Here is a 21689-nt window from a genome sequence, read left to right as displayed (position 1 = left end):
GGAGCCTTGTGGGATGCTGATGAGGAGTAAATGAGATAATAGACAAAATACTTTGTCAAGTCTATAGGTATAAGTGGTAGTCTGGGCTGGGGTTGTGGCTCAGTGGTACAACACTTGCCTAGCATGCATGAGAGAGTAGGTTTGATCCCCAGCACCACATTAAAAAAACAAAACAAAAAAAAAACTAAATAAATGGTAGTCCAACTCAAATGGCTACCACAGTACCTGGACTTCATGAAGCTTTTGATAAATGTTATTTATTTCCCTTCTTCTTCACTGAATTTTGATAACTGATTGTCTAACTTGGTACTTTTTTGGGGGTACCAGATTTCTTTTGACTAATCCAATCATTTTTGGAGGTCCATGAATAAAAAGAAGCATTGCTCTGGCTTAAGCAGAAGCCAGGAGCAAAGTCCTCTGTGTGCCCCACTGCCCCACAAATGGCTCTGGAGGCTCCCTTCTAAAGGAACTTGCTGTGCAGCTGCAGCTGCAATATTACCAGGTTCTAGAGACTTCACTAAAGCCCGAGGCAGCTTATCTCTGGCTGACAGTTCTCTCTCTGGGGCTGAGAATTCTTCCTCTAGGTACTTTCCATCCACTTGTCTCTGGGGCCTCAGAGAACATGCCTTTTCCCTTTGCCCCAGGCAAAGGCTGTTTTGTTGACTTGGGTATGACCACTGGGTCCTCCCTATGCCTTCTCCAGGGAAATAGTTCTACTTCCTATAACTCTTCTTCAGTATCCTGATTTTAGGTCTTCTTGGTATCATATCTTCTTGGGCAAGAGGAAAAAGTCCTTGCTTTCTATTGGGGTGAGCATTGTGGAACGGTTACAACATGAACTGAGTTTCTTGGGAAAGGTTCAAACTATGGCCTATATCTCAGTATATCCCGATTTCCTTAAGCCTGGAATCTCAAATACCTATGCCTAGTCAGAAAAACCTCTGAAAATCAGTCTTCTTGATAAAACACTGGGATTATACCAGGTCAAAGGGTATTGCTGCATGTTTTTCTCTTAATGTTTGGCAAAGTTTATACTAAATAGTGATTAAATGAATGAAAGAATGAACAAGTGAATGAATGGCCTTGTGGAAAACTTATCAGTAGAAGAAACTAGAGAAGGAAAAGGCTTGGCTTGTGCATATTCATTTGGGAGAGGGGAAAAAAGAAGGATGAGACTGGTAAGGACTCCACAACTGTAGGCTACTGTCATCCTTGGCGCTTGGAGAGATGGGAGGAAGCCTACAGGACTGAGCTCAAGGCTCTGCTTTAGTGGGGTTCCAGGTATATAGAGAAGTCAGGCAGGTAACCCAGCCTGCTGAAGCAGAAGGCAGTGGACTGAGGCACTGTGAAGGGGACGCAGGAGAGCCGGAGTGGGGAATGATCATCCTCTTAATAAAAGCCATGTACAATTAACTTCAGAAGCTCTCACCTGGAGCTGGCAGCAGCCAGTTTCCCATGCTGCATCTTGGCTGGATAATCGCAGCCACTGGTTTCCATCAGTCTTGATTTAATATGGCACCCCTCCTGGCTGTGAGTGCATTTACAGGAAAGGGCTGGGAGGCCGAGGCGAAGCCTAGTTGGGCTTGCTTTGCTCAGAGGTGGATGGCTGGGCTGTGGGGGAGGGCTTGGGGAGAAGAGGTATGATAGGCATCCTGATAGGTGGGCATCCCTAAGGAGGCAGGTCTGGCAATCAAACTGGCAGTGAGAGGGCAGCTTGGGTGGGGGTGGTGAGTAGGCAGAATAAGACTCCAGGCAAGAATGGGATAGAAAGAGATGGAGGAGAGAAGAAAAGCCAAGTGCAGTTTGCCTCTCATGAAGAGATTAGGCCTACAGAGCCCAATTTACAGACAGAGCCAGATATGCCCCATACTCCTGACTTCCTGGTTCAGACTCTAACTCATGTCACTGTCAGAGTGTCTACTATGCCTTCAAATGGAATGACAGAGAGGACAACAAAATGGACCAACGGGTAACATATGAGGACCAAGGGGTGTGTGGGGTTCAACAAAGAAGTCTAGGGGTGGCAGAGTAGATGGGAACATGAGACTGGAAGATCAGAGAGGTGCCCGAGTGACTCCTAAAAGTCTACTGAACGAGCCCACAAAGTATGCATGCCTTTAGAGGAAGGCTAGACACAATGCATGTGTCAGCCCCATCAAATGTGGTGACCACCAGGTCAGCATCTTGGATTCCATTTTCCTCTCCTTCTTTTGTTGCTAGAGCAATATTTTTAACATGTCAACACCACTGTGTCACACCTCTGCAAATAGCTCTGTTGATCCTGAGATAAGACTGGTAGAGACTGAGAGGGGCATGGAGTAGCTAAAGTGAGAAAATGAAAATATGTTCTCAGAGCATCATATCAAGGGCATGTGATACTGATTCATCCCATAACTGTAGATGTTAACCTTGATCACTTGGCTAAGGTGGTGGCTGACAGAGTTTTTCCACTACCGTTTTTTTTCTTTTTAATATTTTTTTTAATTGTCAACAAATCTTTATTTTATTTATTTATATGTGGTGCTGAGAGAATCAAACCCAGTGCCTCACACATGCTAGGCAAGTGCTCTACCACTGAGCCACAGCCCCAGCTCTTCTACTACCATTTTTCCTATTTGCAGTTAATAAGTATTTTATAGGGAGAGATGGAGAGATGGACTCTATGTAAATATCCTGCCACTTCTCAAACTTCCATGCACTAGCTCTAGCATCTACTGGTGGGTCTTACCAGATCAGTATTTTGATCCTTACAACTCTATAGTAAAATTGATAGTGTCATCGTCCTCACTGTGGATATTAAGTAAATTCAAGCAAGGTTCCACTGGCAGCAAGCAAGAGAAGAAAGAACACTAACTTTTGCAGGCTGATTCTGGAGCCTGCAATTTACGTCTGAGGATGAGAAAAGACCTGTTCCCCACATGCAGGTAGCTCAGAGTCTATTTAGGGAGATGAGATTTAAAACACAAATTTCCTATTCCTACTTCTAGTCAGGGCTACCTAATGAATTTATTGAAAATAAACACCAGAGGGTGTTCTTGCCAGAAATACATAACCTGAGTTGAATCATAAAGAAACGTTACATAAACTCAAATTCAGGGACATTCTACAAAATAACCAGCCTATACCTGTTAAAATGTCAAGGTCATGAAAGACAAGGAAAGACTGAGGAAGTATTCCAGATTAAAGGAGACCAGAGAGACCTGATTACTGAATACAATTTGGGATCCGGAATTTTCTTTTCTTTTAAGCAGAATTACTGAAATACTGGTGAAATCTGAATAACATCTGTATATTATTTTAATATTAATATTAGAGTCCTAATTTTGATGATCCTACTGAGGTTATGCAAGGAAATGTGGGGTGGGAATGGAGTTCAGTGGCAGAACATATGCCTAGTATGTGAGTAAGTTTAATCTCTAGCACTGCAAAAAAAAAAAAAGAAAATTGTCTGTGTTCCTTGTTTTTTAGGAAATATATACAAGTATTTAGAGGTAAAGAGCATGATGTGTGTAACTTATGCTTAAATGATTCAGAAAAAATATATTTATGTATATTATTTATGTATATGTGAATAATAAAGCAAGTGTGATAAAAATGTTTAATAGTTGGGGATCTGGGTGAAGAGTTTACAGTAACTATTGTCTACTCCTGAAATTATGCAAAAATAAAATAAAAAATATCAGGATAATGTTTCCCCTTGGAGGATGCCTAGTGACTGACAGTATGAGAGGGTTTTTGAGTGCTTGTAATAGTCTATTTCTTGCTCAGGTGTGTGGTTTGTGAGTTAAGCATATATTTATGACGTGAACTTTATACAAATATTTCCCCCCCAAAAAAGTATTTAAAAAGTTAAAAACAACAACAACAAAAGAGAAAGTAAAAGCCACTTAGCACTGTGTCTGGCCCATAGTAAGCCATAGGGTAGAGCACAGGGCCCCTTTACTAAAATGCGCAGCAGGAAACACAGGCGACAGGCTGAGTGAGGCAGGGACATGACCCCCACCTTTCCTCCTGTGTGCCCCACCCCTCCTCCTCCTCTATAGGACTTAGCTCAGCTCTGATGGGAGCACCCAGGTTCTCAGCCTGGAATATGGGCCCAGGGGAGCATCACATCCCCAGCTACCCCTGAAGCAAATGAAAAAATATAGAGGCAGGAAATGTGCTTGTGATTCTGTCACTGGGATATGCAAATAAAATATATAGGATAGGCCTATCTGCCTAATATTCCTGCCAATTCATTCTCTGGGTGTGATTAAAATGAGCAATAAATTCCTCGAGAGTCTCGGTGGAGTGAGGATCAGGAGAGAAGATGCGGCTGGCATGCGCGCATCCCCCTTAGCTGAATATTCATCATGGGATAGCTTCCTATATTTTTGTTTTATCTGCCATCATGTGCACAGAGATATATTTCTACCTCTCTTCCATCTCTTAGTTAAGACATGAAAATGGTCAGGGCGCCAAGTAGTAAACTATTGAAATCATTCAATGTGAGAACCAGGCAACCTCCCCTACAAAGCTTGGCCTGCTCATTCTGCAAGGAGGCGGGTGAGCCAGGCTTTCCTGGAACCCAACTCTGGGGGGACCCTTCCTAAGCATCAATCAGTCTGTGGGTATCAGAGTTGAAAGCACTGGTGGCTTCTCACACCTGTGGGTCTTCTCAGGGGGACTAGGGAGGCTTACCCTCAGGGACTGCTGAGAGAACTGAGGAAACCTGTGGTGAGGGGAAGACCATTCAGGGCATGTAAGGTGCAGAGATTCTTGTGTAAGTGACACACATTTTTAAGAGGTAGAATGAATTTTTAAAAATGAGGCTTCGGATAATTTTAAAATGGGAAAATCACTGATACTATTAAGTTAAAAAAAAAAGCAAATTTCAAATATAGATCAGGATTGTAACTCAGAGGCTTTCAGGGCCAAGCAGAAAACATAAATGCCTGGCAAGCAATGGCACAACACAGTAGGGAGTGTGGTCGCAGACTCCACACCCCCAACTCTCAGGATTTTAAATTCACAATTTTGGAAAACTCTAGGTTGGCAAAATAAGGTATGTTTGCCAGCTTGAGACCTCTGATATATAGCAGGCTACCAGCAGGTTTAAACAAAAAGGCCATCTACCTATAGGTATGTGGATATGGCCAGAAAGAGATAATACAGTACATGAGATCTCTGTGTGAGATCCTAATAGGCACTTTTGTAACAACTTGATTTTCTGTAAGTCATCTGCTTTCTTTCTTGTTGCGTTAGTTTTCGCACCTGTGAAATAGGGGTAAGAAGAGCTACTCTGTGGATTTGTTATAAAATTAGAAAGAGTATATTAGAACATCCGACACAGTGCTTAGATATGCTTAATAAATCTACTATTATTATAAATAAAAATACTGATAGTGGTTATGTGTAGGTCGTAGGGCTAGAATGCTTTTACTAGAGATTAGGCTCAACTGCCATCTTTTCCAGGAAACCTCCCTTGATCGGTCATATCACTAATGATCAGTGGTGTCACAGTTCACTTGCTTGACTCCCGACAGACTATGGACTCTAGTAGTTGTTTACTTATCCGTTTTCTTCTCATCTAGCCCAGAACTTGGCACATGGATGTCATTCATAAATTCGTACTACGTTATTTAATTCTCCTCGTCTTTTCTCTATTTCCAAAACTTTTATAATGAGACATGACGTAAATACTCACAAATTTTCTACAATGAACATAATTTGACTAGACAGTGGTAAGCGAATGTGGAGGCGGCTGAGCTGGGTAACAGGGAGGTGCAGGGAGGATAGAAGGGGAGTTGATAAGATCAGAGCGGCAGTAACTCATGTTTAGACAAAGCCAGGAGAGGAGGCCTCAGTGCCTTCAAGCCTGAGTCACTATGTTATAGAAGCAGGGCCTGAACTTACAGAGGGCCAGCTGCTTCTTACTAACTGGCAGAGGGAGACAGAACCCAGGTCTGAAACAGTGTTCCTCCCACAACAGCCTGCCTTAAAGAGGAAGTTTTTGCAGCTTGGTGGAAAAATCTGAGAAGAAAAAATGGGAGACCAAGTAGATGCTGAGCAACTGGGAGAAAGAAAAACGCTGCTGACACACCGAGCTCGGGGGTGGGGTAGTTCACAGGGGCAGAAACCTAGGGAGGACAGCAGAACAACCAGAAGGAGATGCACAGGGGACACCTGGACATTCAGCAAGAAGAAAGTCTCAACTGGCTGAAGGGGTCAAGAACAGATAGGTAACAACAGATGAAATGGGCTTCCAGCTGAGAGGTCTTGGAATCCCTGGCTGGCTCTACATGCTCTTCCAGCCTCCAAGCAGCCCCCTCCACTTTGGGTCAGCTTCCTAGGGAGCTCCTCCCAGCAGAGGCATCCTAATCAGCCTGACTCTGGGCTAGCTTTACCACTGAGTGCAACCTATTCTCTTTACCCTGAGCCATTCCTGTGCCTAAATGCCGGCCTACCGCCCCCCAGGCCAAATATCCCTGTTGCCTTCAGCTTTTTTTCACGGCACAGCTCCTCTAGCATCTACTCAGAACGTGCTGTCTATAATTGCCCTTGCTGCTCCAGAAAGGTCTGATTCACACGGGGGACTACAATTATCATGTATTCACTCTGGACATTAGCCTTGTAATAATGAGGTCAACAACAAGCCACTTCCCTTAAAGAGTCAAAATTTAAGCGTCTCTCAGTAACCTGGTTCCCTTCACCTGTGATGGCACCAAGAGGCCAGTTCTCTTGCTTCATATGGCCAGATTAGTAGCTGCCCTAAGTCACACGACCTGACAAACTGTGGGTACTCTTGGCCAAGTCCGGTGCTTGTCTCTGGCAAGCAGCCGTTGGATTTAGTTGGAGAGATGAGGAGGGGAGCAGTCTCCACAGCTAAAGGTGTCAGGGATTTCCTCAAGGCACTTGGGGAACTGACCTGGCTGTCAAGGCTGCTCCTAAGGGTGGAAAATCTAAACCAAGGGAGGAAAGCACTTACTCTCTGGAATTTTACAGCCCTTTCTGGTCCCAAGGACCTCCTTGGATGGGGTATGAAAAGCTAGTCATTCTTCCAAACTTCTTCCTTTTTCTGGTGGAAATTATTACAAAATAGTTGCTAAGGACACCAGGAAGGCAAACTATATGGTTGATGTTGTTCACCAAGAATTTCCAGCTAGGCTCATGGTATGATTACTCTTCTAAGCCCCTTGTGATTGGGTACGATCATGGAATTAATTCTGGCCAATGAGCTGTGAGGACAAGTAAAGGGTTCTACATCCTGGCTGAGCATTTAACTACACATTTAAGATACTTTAAAGTATCCTTTCCCTGTAGAAGCAAACAGCAACATTCCAGGGGTGGCTGCTTTGCCATTTGGGATCCCTGGGTGCCTACGACGAGGAGAGCTCACCATCTTCCCCCAATAAGAATGGACATGCAGCATAAAATAAAAATATATCTTTGTTCAGCTGGGTGGTGCATGTCTGTAATCCCAGAGACTTGGGAGGCTGAGGTAGGAGGATGGCGAGGAGTTCAAAACCAGCCCCAGCAACTTAGCAAGGCCCTGAGCAATTAGTGATACCCTTCTCAAAATAATAATAATAAAAAAATGTTAGCTCAAGGCCATGCAGACAGTGAGTGGTAGAGCTGGGGTCAGAAACCAAGTCTCTTCTGTCTCAGTCTAGTGAGCTGAGTGTTCTGACTCAGGACAGTCTATCTGCCACACTGAATTATGGCAAGACACTTATGTCAATGTGTAGAGAAGAGGTCCTATGATCTGGGAAAAGCACAAGACAAAGAGCTAGAAACCAGGTCTTCCAGGCCCTGTCTGTCACTGAACCTACTATATGACCTTGTGGTCAAGCCTACTAGTTTCAGTTTTGATGCTAACTCACTCTGGGATCAAAGGCAAGCCACATCACATCCTGGGCTCCACTTTCCCCAGGCGTAAAACAAGTCAGTTGATTTAAATTTCAGAGATTTAAAACTCACACTCACTGTAGAGCCCTGTCAGAGGCTTCCCCGGGAGAGAGGGGCCTGCTGCATGGGCAGCACTGGGCCATGGTTCCTTCGACCAGAACGCTCAATTTCCCTCTGATTTCTACGTTTATGCTTATGCTCTTTAAGATTTCCCGTCACTGGATCTGATGACTTCTCAGGACCATGGCAGTTCTGAGATCTGTGATTCTAGTTCTTGAATTTAGTCCAGTCATTCCTGAGCTACAGCTTTGAAGCTGGGAGACAGAGAAGACAGTCATATTCTCAGGGAGTTCAAAAATTTGGGTGAGAAGATTGAATTAAGATAGAGAATTTTTTTGGCTCAGATTCTGTACCAGGCTCTGGTGTGTATGTGGATGGGAAGGGTGAGGTACTGGAAAGTGAGATGATGGGAAAGATATGTAAAATGAGGCTGTGAGTATGTGAGGTCTGGAGAACACTCCTCAAGCGCAAGACTTTTTCTGGTTAGTCCTCCCCTCTGAAAAGAAGCTGGAAGAATATCACCTCAAAATTTAATTTGAAAGTAGTTAATTCTCAGAAGCCAGAAGTGGACCAGGCCTCTCCCTCTCCCTGGTCAAGGCACTCCCAGGGCAGCTCCTTACTCTTGATATGACTAGGGGCTGGATTTGCATTTAAACACATAATAATCACCTAAAGAAAAGTGGCCTTTGGTGTGGATCCTGACCTAGTCTATTTAGTGAAAGACTGAATGATGCTTGTAGTGCTCACGAGCAGGCCACCTCCTTTCTCTGAGACTTACCTTGGTTTCAGAAGTCCTCAGAAGTTTCATCACCTCCCCTTCTCGAGCATAATCCAAGGGTGTGTGTCCCATTTCATTTCTCTGTAGGGGGTTGGCTCCTGGCAGGAGAAGAATAGAGTCAGGGGCTCTATGAGTGATCAGTGGGACCTTAGCCTTTGCTTATAGGTGTTTGTGGTCCTGATTTCAGCATGAGGAATGCCCGTAGAAACCTTTGAGATTGTAGAATGATGACAAAAACATGTCAAGCTGTTCTCGGAGAACTCTCAGTCCTCTTTGTCAGAGGTCAGGGTATCAAGGCTTCTACATGTGCATACACATGCCTTTAGAAACACGCTTCCTATACGGAGAGGTTCTACACACTTGCAGATGTGTTGTACGTATACAAATACACCTAGCTGAAAATGCCAGCAAAATATACCAACCAAATACAGATTCACATACCCAACACAGATACATACAAATTCATATTTATTCACTAAAATGTCTACATTTTCCAACACATCCTTACACCGATGAACACTCATTCACAATGCTGTATGAAAGGACTTCTTTCTAGAACAGAGAAGATTCCTAGCAGTAACTAAAAGGCCCTCCCTTCTGCTTGCTCTCTGCTCCTCTTTCTCCTTTAACACTCTTTTCTCTGGGCATTTCTTGCCACCAGGGTCAGCTGAGCACTTTGGAAGGTTGTGGGCATCACCGGCAACCTGGCTCTGCCACTCTAAAAGCTGGTGAATGTGTGTGTGCCAGCAGGCACTTCCCCAACCATTAGATCCTATGATATGGAGACAAAGAACTCTGAGCATGACAAAAAGAAGAAGTTAGCTGGGGGCCTTGTATCTACCTTCTCTCTAAGTGCCAGCAGCACTTAAGATAAGATGGTTTAAAGGTCTACTGTGAGCAAGGCTTGGCAATTAGGGAGGAAGAGCTCCTTTGACCTTAGGCAGTGTCATAGTCTCCTTCCTGAAGCCCAGGTCTGAGCACCTCACTCCCCTCTTCAAACTCCACCCATTCCGTTTCATTCCATTTGGCAAACCACAAGGGAACCCAGAAGAATCAGTTTGGTGCTTGCCCCCAAAACCCTTCTCTCAAGGCAGGAAGATGGGAGCCTAAGCAAGCTGAGCTTTGTACATAATAGATTTCCAATAAATATTCCTTGAACTTATTTCTTGCTAGAAAAGTGTCTAGAAATAATGAAAGGTTAAGACCCAATCTCTGCCTTAAGGATAGAATGGGTTGGCTGGGATGTGTTCAAGCACAGGGCTTGGCTCAGGGTGGGTTTCTGATCATTGTTGTTGGACAGTGAAAATCAGCCTTTCTAAATCCCAGTCTGTGGAAACATTTATATCATGATATGAACCTCTTCCTACCGAAAGTCTCTGCTTTCTAAAAGACCCTATAAACTTGACAACAACAGTAAATGTTTATTAAGCTTTTGCATGTGGCTGTCTGCCTGGGCTGCAGAGGAAAAGGCCAACCTCTACACAGGTGTGGGAGGAGGCAGGGGAAGAGACAGAGCAGGAGGTACAATCTAGGCAAAGGAAACTTTTATTATCAATAAGAAAAAATAGTATTTTCATACCTGATCCTATATTCTATCAGGAATATAATTCAAAATATTACTTGTGTTGATGTAATTCACATGCCATAAACTTAACCTTTAAAAATACACAACTGAGAGCCAGTCATGGTGGTGCAAGCCTGTAATCCCAGCAACACGGAAGGCTGAGGTGGGAGGATTGCAAGTTTGAGGCCAGCAACTTAGTGAGACCCTGTCTCAAAATAAAGAGAAGGTGGTACCCAGTATTGCCCAAAGGCCCCAAACAACACCAAAAACCAAACAAAAAAACAACACAACTCAGTGGTGTTAAATACTCACAAGGTTGCACAATGATCATCACTATCTAATTCCAGAACATCTTCATGATCCTAAAAAGAAACCCCACACTCATGACCAGACACACTCTATTCCCTCTAGCCCTGACAATTGATGGTTTACTTTCTCTATAGATTTGCCATATTTTACACAAATGGGAGTGCTTAATATGTGTTTTTGTGTGTGTGTGTGGCTTCTTTCTCTTAGCGTGTTTTTTAAATTCTTCACGTTATAGTATGGCTGAACAATATTCCATTTTATTGATATACTACACTTCATTTATCTATTGGCTGAAGGACATTTGGACTACTACTTTTCCTTTTTGTCTTTTATGAAGTTTATATAGAATACAAGTCTTCGCGTTTTTTTTTTTTTTTTTTTTTTTTTTTTTTTTTTTGAGATGTGTGTGTGGGGGTATCTTACTGTGTTGTCCAGATTGGCCTAGAACTCCAGGGCTCAAGCAATTCTACCACCTCAGCCTTCTGAGTAGCTGGGACTACAGGTGTGCACCACCACTCCTGCCTCTGGATATAAGTTTTCATGTCTCCTAAGTAGATACCTAGGAGTGGTGATAACAGCCGCACTGGTATTTACCGAGTACTCATTATGTGCCAATGAGCCAGGCACTGTACTCTGCACTTTATTTACATTTTATCATTTCATCCTCACAGCCACCTTGAGAGACAGGAATTAGAATACCTAACCTACAGACATTGACACTAGTGACCCAGAGAAGTGAAATGACTAGCCCAAGGACACAAAGCTAGCTTTATTTGTTTGAAGCAGGAGTCTAACCCATCTTCAGATTTTCCCAACTATATGCTTTCACCAGGAAGGCTGTGATACACCCCTCCTGAAAAATCCTTCAGCGGTCTTTGACTGCCTATGGGATGAAGCGCAGCCTCCTCAGTGAGGAGTGGTCTTACTAACCAATGAATAATTCTTCACAGGCTCCATTGAGATTTCATGCTTTCTTTCAGATCCGCCAGCACTATCTGCAAGGCTCTGTACGTGGGATGATGTAGGACTAGCAGGGCCAAACAACAGTCTATATATCTCTACTGCTCTGCAGCAACTGATATCTTTAATAGACCTTTGAGGTCTATAAAACCACTTTTCAGGTCTTCTCCGCACACCTGTGGCCAGGCCTCTTGCCTCTTTTGAAGGCTTTTCTTCTTGTCTTTAGAACTATGTCTACCTCAAGTTTGAGCCCAGCACAACTTCAGCTCAGATTAGCACACAACAGTAACACAGGCCAAGGGTTGATGGTGTGCTAAAGGAGGGACAGACAGGGACAGACAGCACCGTCAGGGCTCAGGGAGGAACACAGTGCTCAGGGACTTGCTTGCCTGGCATGGCTTTCCCAGTCCATCTCTATTCCTTGGGCACCAAGGGAAGAGGGCTAGTATGAGGCAGCATCTTCCCCTCCCCACAAAGCTCCTGCAGCACAGGTGGGGCAGAGGGAGCCCCAATTAAGTGATGAAAAGGCCTCTTCTTTCTCTGGCAGCCTCAAGAAAAGCTGTCAACTAGATATGGGCTATGTGGAGGGGGATCAGGGAGAGACCTCTAGAAGAAATTAGAGAAGGGAGAAAGAAAATAGAGAAGGGAAGAAAAACATGCAGGAAGACGGGGGAAAAAAGGAGAGGAAGAAATGGGAGAGAGAAGGGGAGGGGGAGAGGAGAGAAGGTGAGAGAAAGAACAGAGGGTGAGATTAGCTGCTCCAAACAAGTGCTGTCAGTGATCTATATTTGCTTACAGAATGAAAAATGTGTGCCATAAACATTGGCCACTGAGTAATTTCTAGTAGGAGTCGTGTCACTTCTCATAAAGGATGGGAAGGGGACAGGTAGGACATCTCTGCACCTGGGCCAGCCAGCACAGGGGCTCCTTTTAAAGCAGTGTTGGGACTGTCCCTTGCCCAGGAGGCTCTCAGGTCAGGCCACTCATTGGGGGATGCCAGCCAGGCTCCCCAAGGTTCTGGAGCCTGAGGGCAGCAGGTCTTCCCCACTTTAGGAAGGCTGCGGCAGGGGCACCATGGATAATGTCCACCTAATATTACTCCCCCAGCCCCACGCCCTCGCTGACTTGACTAATTGCTGTAATAATTGATAGAACCTGACTTCTACCACTGATCGATTTCACCCCCACGACCACCGGCCACAAACCATTACATTACAATAAATAACCATGTTGGGTCTCACCCGCCTGCCCTCTCCGGGGGCATCAGAATGGCCCATGCCCTGGCCTGACCTCCCGTTGCCTCCCACCCAGGGCCCCTCCGGGCCAAGCAGCTGGTCTAGAGGGCCAGGCCTCTGGGAGCAAGTGAGAGGGCTGGACGGAGGTGGGAAGTGCTAATCGCAGGCCATCCGTCACCTCCCACTGGCTGTCTGAGGCTGGGGCAAACACCTGGAGCACCCCAGGCAGTGTGGTGCAGGACCCTCCCCTCCTCTCCTGCTCCAGATTAGTGTGTCCCAGCTTATAATATCTGATAAATAGCAGACTGGCTTCCTGGCAGCACTGCTGTGGCTGCGCCTGCCTGCTACAGCTGTGGAAGGTCACTCATTGGGGAAATATGTTTCTGTCAGTGGTATTGAAAAAAGTTTAGTGGAGTGACAGGCCTCAATTTTTCAAATTTTATTAACTCCATCCTCTTAACCATTTGTCTTGAATTCCTTCAGATTCTGGGAGATCTGTCAATAGGACTTGGGTCAGGAAAAGTAGGGTGTGGGGGGGGTGGATGATCATGGGGCTGGTGCTGGTTGGTGCCATGTGGCTGGTGGGGGCCTCATCACTCAGGGTAAGTAAGACAGTGGAAATAGTGTTGTGGGAGAGAAGGCCTGGCCCACTGGGGCCTAGGGAGCCCACTGCTCTTCTCTGGTGCAGGTCTGCCTTTGATTTGACAAAATTAGAGATGCTCTATGTGGAAAAAGTCCTTAATGGTGAGCTCTCAACTCCCTAGGAAGATACTCCCTTCTGTTACATCTGAAACAGGTCACCTGGCTCCCCCAAATGTCCCCAATACCCAGCTCTAAGCTCATGGCCCTCCAAGGGGTTTCTCAATTTAAAGAGTGCAGATCCTTATTATGTGAGCTATCTGTCACCCTTCTCCTACCTTTGTCTTTTGCAAACACTTGATCATCTTTTGAGACTCAGTTGGACTTCTCTGGGAAGCCTCTGTGCTGCACCCCACCTCACCCCAGGTGGGGTCTACCTCTTATGCTGCCAGAGGTGCTCCTGCTTCAGTTTTACTGCATCAATCCCTCTGCATTAAAATCTGTCACATTCAAGACTGAGCACCTTTAGAAGTCAGGGACTATGCCTGATACACTTGCCACCCTCCTGCTACGCAGCTCAAATGCTCAGAAATATGTGCCAGATAAATGAACTATGCTCTCTCTAGGTGCTATCTTCTTAGGCCATACTGAACATGGTGTTCTTGCTGCCCTAGAAGAGCCTTTCTGAGAGTAAGTGCATGACCACAGCCCTTATTTCTGTAGGCTGAAGCCTCTAGCCTCTTTGTTGGTCCCAGATGCCTCCCTGCCTGGGTGGACAATAGGTCAGCTCAGACCTAACACCCTCTGTGCACTATAGTGGGAAGTGGGGAAGGACGATTTGGAGAGAGAGGCCGACTTTCTCTTCCTGTGAGGGTGTTAAAATTGGGGTGGGGGTGGCTTCAGATCTCTGTGCTGCTGGGACAAGCTTACAAGCTGGATGAGGTAGGAGATGGCTTGTCACTCACTCCCCTTCCTTGACACTATCCTGTTTAGCCCATGTAACCTCTGTGAATGTCAGAGAAGGTAATTAAGAGGATTTAAAAATCAACAGCATATGTGCTATACAAATGTGTTAGGCCATTATTATCAATAATATTGGCATACTTGCCCCTCCCCCCCAGTTCTGTGAGCCATAGTGCCGTGCTAGCAATCCATTCTAACACAACTGCCGTTTCCACAGCTTGCCCCTTCCCTCTGAGACAGCACTGGGCCGGGGAGCCATCAGGATGAGGGATAACACCCACTGGCTGTGTGATCCAAGGCACTTGCTTTACTTTTCTGGTGGCAATGAATGCTGTTCTGCTTACCTCTAGGGGTTCTGTGAGGACAGAGTAAGATAAAAAGTTTGAAAATAATTAAATACATGATTGAACAGGGTGCAGTGTTCTCTGTAGGAGTGCTCACACCCACTCTCTTTTCCACTTTTACTTCTAGCTCCTTTACCACCTTTATTCAGATTTTCATTATTTTAGCAGTTGGTTCACTCTCTCCAATTAGAAATTTTTGCTAAATATTAGAGAAATCAGCACATACCTGTAATTCTACCTATGTGGAAGTCTGAGGCAGGAGGATTCCAAGTTTGAGGCCAGCCTCAGGAACTTAGTGAGACTCTCTCAAAATAAAAAGAAGGTGGAGAGCATGGGTGGGAAGCTAGGGATATAGCTCACTGGTAGAGTGTCCCTGGGTTTAATCCCCAGTATTGGAAAATACAGACTATTAGAGAAATCATTTCCATGACCAGAGGTGTCAATGAAGATCAATTTATTCGCTTTGCTGGGGAGCTCCCCACCAAAGAAGTATTCAGAGACATGTTGTCTCCACCCTTATCCCCAGACTGTCCGGGTCACTCCTCACATTTGAAGTCCCAACCTTTGTCTCCCTGATTACCTAGATCCTACTCATTGTTCAAAGCTTGGTGACCAGTGCTCCCCTTTCTGGGCTCCTGCGGTCCTTCCTGCTCATTTTACTCCCTTTCCTGGCCCTTGGCCTAGGGTCCTGGCCTGCCAGGTCTCAGTTTAATCTACATAGCTACTCTCTGTAGCTCCTGAAGGCCAAAGGTGAGAGAAGAGACTTGCTCAGAATATCACAGGCAACAAGCAGAAGTCCCCTCATAACTTATCTTGAGCTTTTCCCCAAAACCACACTACAGAGCACTACTCAACATACACATGCAGACATATGCACCTGCAGATACACCTCCCCACATAATGCTTTACTGGGCACTTATTATATGCCATAGTCTCTAAATACATCCATGGATTTAATTCCTAACAATTTAATGAAGAAAGCAGGAGAGATGTTTTTTTTTTTTTTTCTATTTTCAAGATGACTTAAAGAAAAGTAAGAGGAAGGAGACAGACTAACATCTGTTGGGTATAAGACCTTTATGTACAGTGTCTGAATAATTAATCATACAAAGATTTTGAGAAAACAGAGGCTCAGAGACCTGAAAGAGTTTGCTCATGGTCATACAATGGATAAATAAGTAAAGATAGGATTTAAAGCAGGAACTTATATTATCCTCTCTTTTGAAATTTTATATAATAAAGAATTTTTTTTTAAAAAAGAAACCAAATCTGCTTTTCCACTATAAAGTGCAATATCAAAGGCTTAATGACTCAAAAAGAGAGAAAAACCTTTCTTCCTTCCAGTGTGTTCAGGTGCTCTCAGGTCAATAGAGAGGAGTTTCTTGAGGTAGACTGGGCATAGAAAGCTTTGTAGAAAGGGCACAGAACTGGGCTCCTCTTCTTCCCACTCAGGCTTCCCCATGGTGAATGGTGACCCACATTAACTAATCTCCCAGGAGGTTGTCTAGAAGTGCTAACTCCCATGGACATGGTCAGATAGGATCCCTTGCCTCCACGAAGGCAGATGAATAAAGCTTAGGGAAGAGAGAGCTACTGCGCCAGGGCTACATTCAGCCATTTCACTAAAAACCCTCTGCACAGTTACTATAGGCCAGAGGCCAGGGACTCAATGGAAGCAGACTAGTCTTGTCCTCTGTCAGAATCCAGACAGGACAGAAACAATACAATATCATCTGGTAAGTGTCAGGGGATGAGGAGGTAGAGATGATCGCCTTCCTCCACAAGACAGGTGAGCCATACACTGTCAGTGGGGAGATGGGAAGCACCAGCTGGGAAGACCAGATCATGTATATATACTAAGCACTTGGGGAAAAAAAAAAAAAAAGAAAGACTGGAAAAGTGGAAAAACCTGGGGAAGGGAAGGTTGAAGTTCAAGGGCACGAAAACTGGGAATGGGAGAGTGAAAGTTAGAACCAGGCCTTCCAGGCATTCCCAGCTGCCCACCCTCTCCTAAGCTCCCCTCACCCTTCAGTCCACTCCCCCAGCACTGACTGGAAGGACCAACTACATGGGGCTGCCACTGTCCTCTTCAATGGGACCAAAACCCTTTTTACTTACTACTCAGACCTTACATTCTGTGAGTTTAGCCTCAACTTTTCCAGAACACTCTAGCCTAGGGGTCCCCTCCTCCTCTTTTCATGCAGATTGTCTTATCTCCAGAATCAGATATATTAAGGTGCTTTGTAAAAGCCTAGGAAGGGATTTGGGGTGATGAAAGCTAGGCATCAGGATGGGTCCACAGAAACCATGCCAGACTAACCACCATTTTTTTCTTTATCAGGATTACCTGTTTAGTTAGGGCAAAAGTGGACTTTGGAAGACTTTTGAAGGGACGTCTCAGAACAATCCCAGGGTGGCAATGAAGAAATGTGGGTTTGATGCTAGTAGTATGTGGAATGTCATTAAGTGATTGATGTACTAACTGGGTGGGGCACTGATGGATCATAGGTGAGTTGGCGGGAAGTTTCTAGTGGCAGCAAATGGCTGTGGTCCTATTCAGCATGTTTATTTCTGACATGGATGGTTCCATGCATCAAACCTACAGATGTAATTAGGATGAGCAGGGCACCAAATACACCTGACAGGAGACTGACACTAAGAGCCAAAACAAATGAGATGAAAATTAACGGAGATAAATGGGAAGTCATGTATTTTGGAAGAGAGACAAACTGGAAATTGTTCTGGGAAATGTAATTAAGATAGGAAAGGGTTTAGAAGCCATGTGAGAAAAATGGTTTAAGGAACTAGTGGTTTAGGCTACAGAAAAAACTGCTCTGGGGGATGTGCCTGCCATTTTCAGGTTTGAAAGGTCATCACATAGAATTGGGATTAGACTCATTCTCTATGAACCCAAGGTTAATAATAAGACTTAGAAGCAGATTGCAGCTGACTTTCTAAACATCAGAACATCCAAAGATAGAATATGGGCAGCTCCAGGAACAAGTGGGTTCCCCATCACTGAAGTGTTCAAGCACCAAATGGATGGCCCCTTGGTAAGTTTACTTGTTACACTTTGTGTAGCTATTTTTTTTTCCAAGATTAACTGTTAGTATCTATTTACTTACTCATTCATTCAAAGTTACATTTTGAGAGTCTCATCTACATATTTGGCATCACACTAGACACTAATGATACAAAGGGGCTACAAAGACACTGTTTCTGCTCTTAGGGAGTGCCTGGTCCCCTAGTGGGGAGATGGACATGTTTATTTCAACAGTACAATGTGCCCTGAGTGTAGGCCTCAGCACCAGGAAGATGCCTGCAGTTTAGATTAAGTCCAAGGGTTCCTGTGAAAATTCACACACATATGTATTTGGTTCCTAAAGGCCAAAAATAGATTAATCAAGGTCAAGTCACTTAAACAAACTATACTGGCTGTGAGAATAGAAGTGCACAATGAAACAGAATTTGAGAATTTTTGTACATGATATTTTGTTCTTACAGCCTGACTTTTGGTCTTCGGCTGGGACTTGTTTATGTACCTACAGATTGTCTTACAAGTGGCTGTGGTGTCAGGGTGAAGTGATTTAGCCAGCAGGGCTACCCAACTCTCCATTTCTTACCCACCCTATGGGGACTGCTTCAGCACAGACATAAACATGCTCCTGCCGTTACCTTATTGCACTCGTCACATGGGGAGGCTAGAAGGCTTGATTCAGGGATATGATTGGATTTTAAATCCCAGTCTCACAGGATTTTAATTACTGGTCTGGGGCAGCAGGGATAGGCGCTGGCTGCCTTTGGATAGAGGAGGTCGATACACCAGTCCACAACATATTGAGCCACAATGCCTGCAGACTCTATTGCTCTATTTAATCATCTTTTGCAAAATTTACAGTGGAACAGGAGAGATCAATACGGAATTTATCACATTCTCTTGTAAATATGAGCCAGGAAAGAGTTCCAGGCAGTTTGTTACTGAGTGGGAGGGAACATGTCTGTGTACAGCTGGGCATTAGGAGATGAGACAAAATCCATACTTCTTGGCATAAGCTACAGATGCTCAGCCAGGCCGTCTTGAGCCTGAAGGCAAGTTCAATGGGAATAACACTGATTCATTCACTCAACCAATCAACCAATCAACCAACCAACATTCCAAAGCACCTACATTATGCCAGATCCTGTGGAGGCTCTGGAGACATAGACTGGAATTCTGTTCATGAGATCACAATCACAAATATAGTGCAATGGCTCGTCCACTTACTAGGAGTGGACCCTGTGCAAGTTACTTAACAGCCTGGTGACCATGTTATGCATATGGAAAATGTAGGTAATAAGGGTTCCTATCTTGGGGAATCTGGGAGGTGGGAAGATCAGCAAGAAGGCTGGAGATTAGTCCAGGTGAGCAATGAAGCCTGAACCAAGGTAGTGGGGACAGAGGAGGGCATGTACTTGAGAGGCAATTCTTAGGGCTTGGTAGAAAGTGAGCAAGAAGTCTTCAGATTTACTGGTAATACATTCGTAAGACTGGTAGAACAACAACAACACCAACAACAAGACTGGTAGATGCCGTTCACTAAACATATGGGAACACAGAGGCAAGTGTATGGAGAGCTGTGTTAGAAACACTAGATACAAGATGTTTACAGACTCAGCGACGTGGAAGGCTGAGGCAGGAGCATTGAAAATTTGAGGCCAACCTAAGCAATTTAGTGAGGACTTAAGCAACGTAGTGAGATCCCACCTCAACATTAAAAAGGGCTGGGGATGTAGCTCAGTGGTAGAGTATCTCTGGGTTCAATCCACAGTACTCCTTCCCTCCAAAAAAAAAAAAATGTTCACAGAATATTAAACATCATTAAAGATTTGAAAATGCTTCGTTTATTATAAGGAAAATACATAGGCCATTGTGGTTAGAAAAGACATGGTATAAAAGCCATGGGATGAATGTTCAAGCATAGGTCACCATACAGAGTAGGGCAAGGAAAAGGGCAACAGCAAAATCTCCTGCCCAGGACTTCTGCTCAATACATACCTATGGTGGGGTTTTCCAAATGGCAGATAATCCTCTATATAGTGTGTGACACAAGTATATTAAGAGCAAGAATCCTCAGCTCATTTTTCTTTCTGGCAAGTATCCTGGAAGTCATGGGCTTTCAGGAGAGCAGCCCATTTCTCCTCCTGTCCACAATCCAGCACAGACTACCTCCAAGGTGGCAGAGTGCCCTGTGACCAAGAAGCAGCTGGGGGCAACTGTCAGTGGGAAGGAAAGGCTCTGGATAAAGCAGAGTTTAAAGTGGACTATAAGAGCCTGGGTCCCTGCAGCCTCCCTTCCCCCTCCTGCAAGTGACAGCTGAGACCAAGGCAGCCGAGCCTGGGGTCTGGGCTGAATTTAGCAGTCATAATTATACTGCTGATGTCTGGGGCAAAGACAGAGTCTCTGCAGAAGGAAGCAGCTTTTGTTCATGCACTAAAAACACATCATCTTCAAACATGCTAATCGTATGCCTGCTTCCATCTAACAACATTGAAGGGAGGCTGAGGAAAGGGCACACAATGCCCACACATCTGGCTAATTCAGTTATAAGGCCAATCAATCTTGATGGGTTGTCTATAAAACACCAGCCACCCCAAAGGACTGAGCTGACCAGATGTTTAAGTGTCTGCTGACCAATCCCAGCATAATATCCATAGTAGGGAAGAGGGGGTAACAGGAGATGGCTTATGCTTCTGCTCACGTCTGTTCACAAAGCTAAGTCCAGCCTGCTGCTTGGAGGAGTGGCAGCACACCAAGACAGTGGCTGAGCCAGGCTCACGAGAATACACAGACTTCCACTCTGAACTTCAAGAAGATGAGAGACCTTGTTTACAGTTGGCTTTGAGAACACTTGGAGAAACAGAACCCAGTGGGATATTTTTGCTAACTGCACTTCCCATATGGAGAGAATCAAAAGTGTGGAGGGAACATCTTTGAAATGTCATCGTATATTACAGGCTATGGTTCTGGGCACAGGAAGTGTTTACCTGCTGATGTCTACTTTCAGCCCTCCATTAAGGCTGAAGGAATTACTCATCTCAAACAATGCTTGTTTTAAAAACAGAAGCTCTGCCAACAAGAACTCTTTCACTTTATGCTCCTTTCTTAATGCTCAACCACAGTTACCAATCACCAGGCAACCATCACCAAAAAGTAAAAGTGGAAGGGTGGTAGGGAAAAGAGCAAGGAGAGGATGACGAAGAGACCACAAACACAGAGGGGACCATTTTGACCCACGATTCCTTGCTGGTACTAGGGATCCAATTTATCTCAAGAGTGCTTTTCCTTAATTAATTATAAAGATTTTTACCAACTTTTGTCCCAGAGTTGGAGACAAACCAACTGACAAACCAGATGGATAGATTTGGGTAAAGGAAACTTCCAATATTTCAGCAAGTGGTGTGAAAGAACCACAAATTAAAAACGGGATCTTCTTGGGCATGGCAGCATATGCCTGTGACCCCAGAGGCTAGGGAGGCAGAATCAGGAGGACTGCAAGTTCAAAGCCAGCCTCAGCGACTTAGTGACACCATGTCTCAAAAAATAAAAAAAGGGTTAGGTCCAGTCCCCGGTACCAAAAAAAAAAAAAAAAAAAAAAGAAGTGTTTGTGTGTGTGTGTCTTTGTTGTTATACCCTGTGCCTAGGAGAGTGCCGGGAACTCAGTAGGAGTTTGATAAATATTTGCTGACTGAATAATTGTGCCCCAGTTACAACATACCAAGGCTGTGTTCTTCACTTCTATGTGCTGGGAGTGGCCTCCTGAAGTTGCTGGCAATGCTGCTGCACAATATCACTGCAGAGATAGAGTCTTCTCTCTGCCTGTGTGAACACGGATGGAGTCGTGGTGGGAGGCAGGCTTATGGGCCTTATTACCACATCCAACAACCTCTTCCATCCTCCTCAGGTGCAGCAATCAATGCCAATGGCCAATCTTGCCTCTTATTTTTTTTTTTTTACCTTTATTTCCATAAAA

General features: G+C 44.6%; 1 protein-coding gene across 4 annotated transcripts in view; it reads right to left on the bottom strand.

The window, feature by feature from the left end:
- The window catches only part of CLPB (ClpB family mitochondrial disaggregase), a 141597-nt gene that overhangs the window by 27002 nt on the left and 92906 nt on the right, over positions 1 to 21689 (bottom strand). For all 4 annotated transcript variants that reach the window (XR_014020667.1, XM_081282334.1, XM_081282333.1 and 1 more), the window contains one exon: positions 8726 to 8823. Coding sequence is in view for 3 of the 4 variants with exons in the window: in XM_081282334.1 (XP_081138460.1) it covers positions 8726 to 8823 (98 nt within the window). In the remaining variant the exon portion in view is untranslated. The remainder of the gene's footprint in view (positions 1 to 8725; positions 8824 to 21689) is intronic.

The sequence above is a fragment of the Spermophilus citellus genome (genome assembly GCF_964194105.1).
Source record: "Spermophilus citellus genome assembly, chromosome: 2".
In the NCBI taxonomy this organism is placed as follows: domain Eukaryota; kingdom Metazoa; phylum Chordata; class Mammalia; order Rodentia; family Sciuridae; genus Spermophilus; species Spermophilus citellus.
Note: the sequence above shows the minus strand (reverse complement) of the source record. Positions and strands in the feature narration are given on the sequence as shown.